The sequence below is a fragment of the Fundulus heteroclitus genome, chromosome 8, assembly GCF_011125445.2.
Source record: "Fundulus heteroclitus isolate FHET01 chromosome 8, MU-UCD_Fhet_4.1, whole genome shotgun sequence".
In the NCBI taxonomy this organism is placed as follows: domain Eukaryota; kingdom Metazoa; phylum Chordata; class Actinopteri; order Cyprinodontiformes; family Fundulidae; genus Fundulus; species Fundulus heteroclitus.
In genome coordinates, this window is record NC_046368.1 from 7,140,510 (window position 1) to 7,151,231 (window position 10,722).

The 10,722-nt window shown below is 39.0% G+C and overlaps 1 protein-coding gene across 3 annotated transcripts in view; it reads right to left on the reverse strand.

Moving 5' to 3' along the window:
* The window catches only part of LOC105927407 (atrial natriuretic peptide receptor 2), a 100,120-nt gene that overhangs the window by 46,412 nt on the left and 42,986 nt on the right, over positions 1–10,722 (reverse strand). For all 3 annotated transcript variants that reach the window (XM_036140024.1, XM_036140023.1, XM_036140022.1), the window contains exon 7: positions 8,277–8,361. In XM_036140024.1, coding sequence (XP_035995917.1) covers positions 8,277–8,361 — 85 coding nt within the window. The remainder of the gene's footprint in view (positions 1–8,276; positions 8,362–10,722) is intronic.

Below are 10,722 nucleotides of genomic sequence, written 5' to 3' on the forward strand. Positions count from 1 at the left end.
TAATTTAAAATGTTTATGTGGTCAACAGATCAGCGGAAGACATGGTTTGATACACATTTACTTTTGTTTTATTTCATATTCTGTCAAAGTTACTCATTTTGTTCAATCATAATACATCAGTAATCTGCCATAAAATAGATACAAATCCTCCAAAGTGACATTTCCTTGGACTGAAAGAAAGTACACCCCTGTTTCAGTTTCTCAGGCTTTATCTATCAGGACAAAACAGGCCCTGAAACGCACAGAACAGATTCGGTACAGTCAACATTTGTCAAATAAAAATGAAGGCGAGATGTAAAAAGGTGTGTGTTGAAAACTAGCTACACCCCTGCTGCAGGAGTCGTGCAGTTTTTGCAGGTCTGCAGCCTGCAGGCCAGCGTTGACACGATGCCAGAGTGGAATGACAGCAGCACCGGTCCTGGGCAACAATCTTTTGCTGCCAACTGGCCTGGAAAGTGTTTAAAGTTCCTTTCTGCAATATATTTCACTCTCAGATATTATACTGATGTCCCACAAAACTCTGCTCTCGTGCTCAGACCGCCCCTGCTTGTCTGGAGAAGCTCCACGCTAACCATGCGCATTAACTCAGAGCGCGGGGAGCAGGATTTAGGTGCCGAAGATATTTGTGCACGAAAAAAAAAACACACATTTGTGAGCAAGTAAGATATGTTTGAGTGTCAGAAGAGTTTCAAACGAGAGCAGTACAACATCTAAGAGTGAATAAGAGGAATCTAAACTGAAAACATGTCCTCTTGTTTATTTTATAGGGATTTCCGTCCGAGTTTGATCGCTCTATTGTGACAAAGATAATTCACACGTTGGAGACGTTTAAGCGATGGCTCTCAAACGTCCCGGTGTTGAATGTCACAGCAAATTCCCCCCAAGGACAGATCAAAAATAAAATGTTAAAGTTTATGACCTCAATCAGAAAAAACGCTGAACAAATATGGCTGTTTGTGAGGGTTGTCAGACAAAGCCTCTTCTCTCTGAACCAAGGGTCTCCTGCAACTTCCACATGTGCAGCTGCCTCGACACACCCGAGTCAAATTTTTGGGCCATTAGTGGAGGCTGATTGCACCGTGATGAGGTCTAAAAGTTGCAGGACGCTAGTTCTTAAGGCCTGGGACGTGAGACCCCTGCTCTAATATAATATGGTCACTTGACTTTGGTTTGCGTCTAAATGAACCACAAAACTTCTGAAAATGTGTTCTTTGGGCAGCTAAGACCAGATTGGAGGTGTTTGGCCGTGCAAAGAGCCGCGTTAGAAGAACACCAAGCACAGAAAATCAGCGCAAACACCAACTGATCCGCAGGTTGTTGGAGGGCTGGTGATGTGGGCTTCTTCTGCAGGCAAAGAACCCTGGAAACTTGCAGCCGACCATAAAAAGCTGCGTAAACCACATTGTTCTAGAGCCAAATGTGAAGACGTGCGTCCGCCAGACGGAGTCGATGACCCCAAACCGGGTCACCAACAAACAAACAAACAAACAGGCCAGTGACCCAAACATCAGCTGCAAATCTATTCCAGCATGGCTGATAAAGAAGAGCTCAACGATCCAGTCAAAGTCCAGAGCTTAATCTGTGCAGAAGCAAAGGTCTGCCAAGTTAAACGGACTGAAGCAACGATGGAAAGACGATGGGACCAGAACTCCTGCAAAACTGCTGCTAAAAGTTAGTTCTGCACCGCAAAAAGGGAACTAAAAGTAAGTAAAAAATTCTTGAAATTAGCGCATTTTTCCTTGATTTGAGGAGCTAAATAAGATTATTTGCCAATGGAATGAGTATTTTATCCCTAAAATAAGATAATTAGATATCCTGCACTTAAAATAAGATGATGGAGATAAAGTGTTCTTATTTTAAGTGCAAAAATCTTATTCCATTGGCAAATAGTCTTATTTACCTGCTTTAATCAAGGAAAAATTCACTGATTTCAAGAAACTTTCACTTACTTTTGGTTCCCTTTTTGCAGTGTGCAAGCTACGCTGCAAAAACAGATCTAAAAATAAGTAAAATGTTCTTAAAATTAGTGTTTTTGTCCTAGATTTGAGCAGGTAAATAAGATTATCTGCCAATGGAATGAGAATTTGACCCCTAAAATAAGATAATTAGATATACTACATTTGAAATAAGATGATGGAGATGAATTGTTCCTAATTTAGGTGCAAAAATCTTATTCTATTATTATTTTTAGTTCCGTTGCAGTGTATTAAATCCTGAGGTGTTCTTTCTTCTTATTATTACTTTTTTTGTTTAATAATGACAGTTCAGAGTCTGCTGTGTGTGTTTTGTTGAATAATATTTTTTCATTATGTCCTGACTCATAAGCAATGAAACAGGGTGTACTTACTTTTTAACCACAACCACATGTATTCAAGATAATTGGCATAACAACAGCAGCAAATATACTTTTCAGAAAATATATATATATATATAGATTTTTTTTATTTCTTATCAAAAATATAGAAATGAATCAGGCTGATCCCAGATATGTGAATTGCACATGGAGAAGCTTATCTTCTGCCATGAATAACTGCAGACGGCGACGGCACACGTTAAACATTTTAGTGGCGTGTTTGTGGGTCACGTTCTGAAAATAAAAGCCCCTCAGCAGCAGCAGCTGGCTGATCTTAAAGGCGGCTGTTAAAAGCTCCGCTGTCCGCCTCTCAGTCCATCAGCGAAGCCCCCGCTGCTGTCTGCAAAAACAGGAAGCCATTTGTTAGTCCTCCGTTCAACGCCGAGCCGACACAGAGAAATGTGCTCAGATTCATTTTGCAGCCTAATGTAGTTGAGGAGCATAAATATGCTTCAAAATCAAATACGGGACATCATGTTCCCGAGATGTCATTTGTGTAAAAAGATCTAAAAATAGTTGCGCTTGAGACGAAAAGCCCTAAAATGTGGGTCAGACAGAGATACTTGTTGCTTCTAGGTTCCCTAACGCTGCGGTGCTGCGCAGAAAGTATTTGCCCCCTTTTTGTTTTTTGTTTTTTTGTCACACCAAAATATTTCAGGATTATAAGATCAGAAAAAAAACCTGATTAAATACAAATAAAAAGTTGTTTTCTAATGAGGAATTTGTTTATTAGGAAAAAAAATATATATCCATATCAATCAAACATGAATTTACTTTAATTAAAGCAATTTTTGGCTCAATTTTGTACGCCCATGCAGGCCTGGTACTACTTGACCTGTAGAACCCGAGATCACTTGGATAGAACCAGTTTGTTAACACGAAATAGGCCTAAAAAAAATCATAAAAAGCAACACGTAACAACATCACTGGCAACTTATAGAGTTGCAAAAGTCATTTGGAAGGATTTACCGTGAAAAATTAGCCACAAAAGAAGGAAACATGACCCAGAGAGCGGCCGATCAACCAAAATTACTCCACAAGGGCATCGACGGCTCATCCAGGAGGTTTCTGACCATCCCAGAACATCTGAAGCCCTGAACGCCGCATCCCGTCCTCGCATTTACCAAAAATAAAAGATCCTGATGATCCGCAAGACTTATGGGAACATCTGTGTTCCCATAAGTTTCCGAGTGTCCTAGTCAAAGTCCAGACCTAAATCCAACTGAGATGCATAAACACTTGATCATGCTGCACTGCAAACAGGGAACTAAAAGTAAGTAAAATTTCTAGATATTAGTCTATTTTTCATTGATTTGAACAGGTAAATAAGACCATTTGCTAATGGGATTAGTAGTTCCTAACCTGACAACAGCCAGCTGCATGTATCGCTCCAGCTGGCTGTTGTCAGGTTAAGTAGTTCCACCCCTAAAATAAGATATTTAGATATTCTGCACTTGAAATAAGTTGATGGAGATGAATTGTTCCTACTTTAAGTGCAAAAATCTCATTCCATTGGCAAATAAACTTATTTACCTGCTCAAATCAAGAAAAAATGCACTAATTTCAAGAATAATTTACTTAATTTTAGTTACATTTTTGCAGTGTGCCAGGGGTGGTGTAACAAAATATTAGGTTTAGGGGGCAATTACCTTTTTTATTCTAATGAAATCATTGCTTGTTAGGGGGAGTGGAGGAAAAAAAAAGCTGCTTTTTTGCATTTACTCAGGTATTTTTTTGTCTGATTTAAACATGTGTTCCATGTTCTGAAAACATTAAGAGTGACAAAAAACGTAAAAGTAAAAATACTTTTTTTTTACTTTTTTTTAAACTGTATACTAGGATCCCAGATATATTTTTAAAAAGCTGTGAGAAAATAAACTTACCAGACAGGAATCCAGGCAGACTAGCTACCTGGTTTGGAAACCTTGAAGCGCCTGCTGAACTGTGAGCTGAAGGAAGGAGAAAGAGAAGCAGAAGCTTATTTACTGAGAGTTACACCCTCTGTGGATCTAATTAAATGTTAGTTATTTAATTTTTCAGGTGTGGGGTGGGGGGGGCATAATGAAGTCAGATTTCTGTGTAGTGGAATTACCTCGCGTGGATAGCTGCTCCTCCATCTTTCCTCCTCCACTCCTCTGATCAAAATCCACTCTGATTGGCTGGTGATTAACACTTGATTGTGTTAATGGTCAGTATTGGATAAGTAATCAGATTACCGGTGATTTGTTAGCTGTGCAGCGATGCATAAACCAGCTCATCTTAAAGCATTTATAAGCTCAGAGTGACGCTAGCCGTCTAAGATACCTCAGAGAAAAGCAACAAAAGAAGAAAAAAAAACAACATGAATTTGCCTTCTTTACTCAAAGATATTAACCGTGACATTAAATAGGGCTTCAAAATTCCTTCCAGTAGTTTAATTACTTGGAGCATGCACGGTTTACTTTGGGTGTAATTAAATAAGGCTTAATGCTACAACAGAAAGATGTAGAACGTGCCACTCGGGACACTGAAACAATTTTGTTTGTTTTTACAGCTGAATGTCGAGCAGAAAGTTAAAACCATTAGACAAGCAGCAAGCTGTTATTTCTCCCTAAACACACACATAAAAATGAATAGCTTGGGGGCGGCAATCACGAGTTAAACACCTAATCACATACCGTTCAGGACACAATTATGTCTAAATTTAAAGCGCAGGAGACTAAATAAACAGTCTGTTCAAGTAGGACGTTTAAACACTTTTATTATGCTTTTTTAAATTCTTTCTATCGATTTAGCAAAGCAGTTTTATTAATACGCGTCATAAAGAGTTTATTCGCAATTTCCGTCCTTTGAAATGTGGTTGAGTGGAGTAGTGGTGAGCAGTTAGTATCTAACCTGCTCCAGACAGGAATCTGACAGTTTGGAAAATCCATCTGATTCAGTCATAATCTCTAATATTCTTAATCTGATTTGTAAAATAGTTGAGTTTAGTAATAAGATCAGTTCATACATTGCAATAGATGAATATGGTCAGCTCACAAGGGGAGGGATGGTGTCTAACGTGGGGCTCGTGGGCCAACTGTGGCCCCAGGAATAACACAAAGCTGGCCTTTTCCTTCCCTTCTAACCAGGATTTTATTTTTTTCTTTATAACCCTGAAGCAAAAAAATATTTTCAACAAAAGGGCAATTTCCACCAAGCCGCTCCCGGTGCTTAACTGGTGCCAGAGCTTACTAAGCACCAGTCCTCTGTGTTCGACTAGTTCGCAGCAGGGCCAGAGGAGAGAGCCACTTTCATCATCAGATGGGGACCAGCAGCCAATCAGAACATTGTGAGCGCCATGTTTAAAACTCAGGAGTTTAGTTTTGCTTTTGATCTGACAAATAAAACAAAAAAAAAAATATGCGAAAACATTGTTTCAACAAGAATAAATTGTCTTTTCTTGTAGTTTATTTTTCTTTTGCTATAATACAGTTATAGCTGGTAAACCTGCCGCTTATAGCTGCAATCACAGCTGATTATTGTCCACTAAATGTATAAAAAAAACATTTCCAACACAACTTTTCAATAGTATTTGTCTTTTTTAATATGGCCAGGTGGTGTTAATAAATCCTGCTCTCACCATTTCAGTTGTTTTCCAACTACTGGTACAGCGTAGAGACCAGCAGAGGCGTTCAAGAACATCGCTTGCTGTTTAAAACTGTTTAGAAATTAACCCTTTAAAGCCCGATACAGAGTATTAAGAGGAAACTTCACATAAAAAAAAATAAAACTTTTTGGTGGCTTAAAAAAAAAAAATAAACATCAGAACTTCAAATTTTCTTTGTATCGTAATTGATGCGTGAGGCCAAAAAATTAATGTTCCTGGTGTTATATAGGGTGTGTAACATATATTCATTTGTATGTTGTAAATTGAATGTTCAGAAAAATAGTGACTTTGCTGAAGAAGCGATCTCAGAAATATTTCTTTATCAAAAACGATACATTTTGAGTTATAGGGTGATATTAGGGCATCTCTTGGGAGAAAACTGGGATAAATAATAAGAATTTTGTAATAAACCTGAATCCATATGCAAAAAAAACATATTTTACAGAACCAATTAGGAAGCGGCTCTAGCACCAACACGGCAGCCATTTTTCTCTGTTTTTCTGAATGTTTCCTTCTAGGAAGATACTGACTACTGATAATTGATCCAGCAACCACAATAAAGAAAGAAAAAGACTATAAAATAAACGACTGTTGAATATTGTTGTAAAAAATGTGCAGGTAAATATATATATTACAAAAGGCTGTGTGAAAAAATAGAGAGATTATAAGCTTTCCATTGACTGGGGTTTTCTTTTGCATGATGCAACATATTCTGTAACAGTTTATATGTTAAAATCTGACCAACAGCAAAGCTGAAAAGTCTGTTTTAAATTTAAAACACAGTGCAATACATTCATAATAACATCCCAAATTAGATTTCAAGACGTTTTACACACTTTTTTTTTCTTTAGAAGGTAGAAATCAAGTGAACACTGAAGTGTTTCAGTGTAGAAATCAATAAGTGTTTCAGAGTCGATTTTTTTTTACGGAGCCCTAGAGGGGTCATCGCAAAATGTTGCGCTCGTTTTACTAAATCGTGTGCACAATCAACTACATTGTGCTCTCGTTTTACTATAGTGCACTGCAAAAACAGACCTAAAAATAAGTAAAATGTTCTTAAAATTTGGGTTTTTGTCCTTGATTTGAGCAGGTAAATAAGATTATCTGCCAGTGGAATTAGTATTTTGACCCCTAAAATAAGATAGTTAGATAAACTGCACCTGAAATAAGATGATAGAGACCAGTTCTTCCTATTTTAAGTGCAAAAATCTTATTCCATTGGCAGATCATCTTATTTAGCTGCTCAAATCAAGGATAGATACACTAATTTTAAGAAAATATTACTTATTTTCAGTTCCGTTTTTGCAGTGTGTGAGCTCATTTTACTAAATTGAGCACTCATTCTAAGCATAGTAAAACGAGGGCACAATTTATTAAACGAGAGCACAATTTAGTGAACATGGTTATAGAAAATTGTGTGCACGATCTACTTAAACGTGGCCACAATATGTAAAACGTGCACTCAATATTGTCTTGACACATGTAAACATGAGCACGTTATAGTATATTCGAGATCCCAATCTACCAAAATGCACCCACGAATAATTAAAATGTGTGCTCGAATAAGTTTTATTAATTTGAGTGCTCAATTAAATGAAAACGTGCTCACGCTTTATTAATTTGAGGGCTCAATTAAAGGAAATGTGCTCACAAATTATCACGACCTGAAAAAAAATATCACTTACACTGCAAAAGGGGAACTAAAAATAAGCAAAAGTTTCTTGAAATTAGTGTATTTTTCCTTGATTTGAGCAGGTAGATAAGACTATTTGCCAATGGAATGTGATTTTTGCACTTAAATAGGAACAATTCATGTCTAAAATAAGATAATTAGACATCCTGCACTTGAAATAAGACGATAGAGATGAATTGTTCCTATTTTAAGTGCAAAAATCTTATTCCATTGGCAAATAGTCTTATTTACCTGCTCTAATCAAGGAAAATTACAATGATTTCAAGAAAATTTCACTTACTTTTACTTCTGTTTTTGCAGTGTAAAGTGAGCTCTCCCGGGCTCCGTAGTTTTTTCTAACAAGAAGGTGTTTTTTTTTAACCCCAGGGGAAAGAAAATTAGCTTTTAAAACACACTAATGGTGGCTAGGTGAGAGTGGCAGCTTCTATGAGCTCACGCTGCAGCTCATCACTGCTTTTAGCGCCGTCACCCGCTAAGCTGCTGCTGCTGCACTGTATAAATGCCAGGTCAGCGTATAGATCAAACCCAAAACGTTTATTAATCAATTATTTTAAATCAAAATGGATTAAGTAGACAGGGAGCAACAGTGCCACCAAACTCACCTGTAAATGAGAAAACTGGAGATTCCGAAAATGATGAGCGCCAATCCGGAACCCACAGCAACGATGCCCAGAACCGGGAGCTGACCTGGAAGCGAGAGCAGGGTAAAACGGATCTCAGTCTCACATGTGCAACAGATGACGGTTTCTTAGAACTCGGAGGGGATAAAAAAAAATACACGTGGCCGTGAAAAATCCCAGCTGTGGAACCAGCAAACACCACAGCTGCACATCTCTGACATCCCTGGTGTGCATTTAACACCCTAATCAAGCCCCGCAGTAAATCACCGCCGTAATTGCAGGAAATCGCCGTTTTAATTTACTGCCAATGCCGAAACTGACTGTGGATTTAAGGTTATTATCCGCAGTTTTGTTGCGAGTTAAATATGTGCAGAATTTAGATGGGGTTCACACTGTGGGAGGAAAAGCAATAAAAGGGAGAATTTTCACTCATATATATGGTTTTACTGTCTGTACGGTATGTGACAATCTGAAACATGCTGCTGGGGTTGAGGACTGAACGTTCAGTGGTTTTACAGAAAAAAAAAAAAATCCTCTCTGTGCCGTGAAGACGGTGCTTAACACTGAGTCTGAGTTCAAATAATATTGAGATGGTGGTAATTTTAGTAAAAATGAAGATATTGGTTGTGACATGTGCCCGTTTTCTGCTTCTTTCCTCTCCATCAGTTAAAAACATTTCATCTAGTCACTGACTTAGTAACTAATCCTCTATGATGAGCAAACAACGTAAAATATTCACCCCCTCGTAGATTTCTTCTGTTTTCACTCTTTGCTGCACAGGTTTTGCATCAGTGGGGAAAAAACTCTCCAAACCAACAAATTTACTACGTCTACCTCACTGTTGTTCTTTACCTGGTTCCGCCTTAATGTACAACGTCAATCCATTTGTATACACACTCACCGGCCACTTTATTAGGTACCCCATGCTAGTAACGGGTTGGACCCCCTTTTGCCTTCAGAACTGCCTCAATTCTTCGTGGCATAGATTCAACAAGGTGCTGGAAGCATTCCTCAGGGAGTTTGGTCCATATTGACATGATGGCATCACACAGTTGCCGCAGATTTGTCGGCTGCACATCCATGATGCGAATCTCCCGTTCCACCACATCCCGAAGATGCTCTATTGGATTGAGATCTGGTGACTGTGGAGGCCATTTGAGTACAGCGAACTCATTGTCATGTTCGAGAAACCAGTGTGAGATGATTCCAGCTTTATGACATGGCGCATTATCCTGCTGAAAGTAGCCATCATGGGTTGGGTACATTGTGGTCATAAAGGGATGGACATGGTCAGCAACAATACTCAGGTAGGCTGTGGCGTTGCAACGATGCTCAATTGGTACCAAGGGGCCCAAAAGAAAATATTCCCCACACCATGACACCACCACCACCAGCCTGAACCGTTGATACAAGGCAGGATGGATCCATGCTTTCATGTTGTAGACGCCAAATTCTGACCCTACCATCCGACTGTCGCAGCAGAAATCGAGACTCATCAGACCAGGCAACATTTTTCCAATCTTCTATTGTCCAATTTTCGATGAGCTTGTGCAAATTGTAGCCTCAGTTTCCTGTTCTTAGCTTAAAGGAGTGGCACCCGATGTGGTCTTCTGCTGCTGTAGCCCATCTGCCTCAAAGTTCGACGTACTGTGCGTTCAGAGATGCTCTTCTGCCCACCTTGGTTGTAACGGGAGGTTATTTGAGTCACTGTTGCCTTTCTATCAGCTCGAACCAGTCTGGCCATTCTCCTCTGACCTCTGGCATCAACAAGGCATTTCCGCCCACAGAACTGCCGCTCACTGGATGTTTTTTTCTTTTTCGGACCATTCTCTGTAAACCCTAGAGATGGTTGTGGGTGAAAATCCCAGTAGATTAGCAGTTTCTGAAATACTCAGACCAGCCCATCTTGCACCAACAATCATGCCACGTTCAAAGTCACTCAAATCACCTTTCTTCCCCATACTGATGCTCAGTTTGAACTGCAGGAGATTCTCTTGACCATGTCTACATGCCTAAATGCACTGAGTTGCCGCCATGTGATTGGCTGCTTAGAAATTAAGTGTTAACGAGCAGTTGGACAGGTGTACCTAATAAAGTGGCCGGTGAGTGTAAGTCACCTGAATGTACATAAGTCATCCTAAATCTCTGCTTTATGTCCTTTGTATTTTTATTTTATTTTTATATACACTCCATATACATTATGCACCTTTTCCTCCTTTTAGCACCTTCTTTGTTTATTAAGCCGATGTGTGACAAGTGGATTTCTCCACTGTGAGATTAATAAAGCCTATCTTATCTTATCTCTTATCTTAAATTTAGGTTTTTGGCCCGCTCCGCCTTGCAAAATTGTTTTAATTACGTGTCTTTAAGGCTTAATCTCACGGCTTCTCAGTCAGATTTAACTCCAGGCTTTGACTAGGCCACTTCT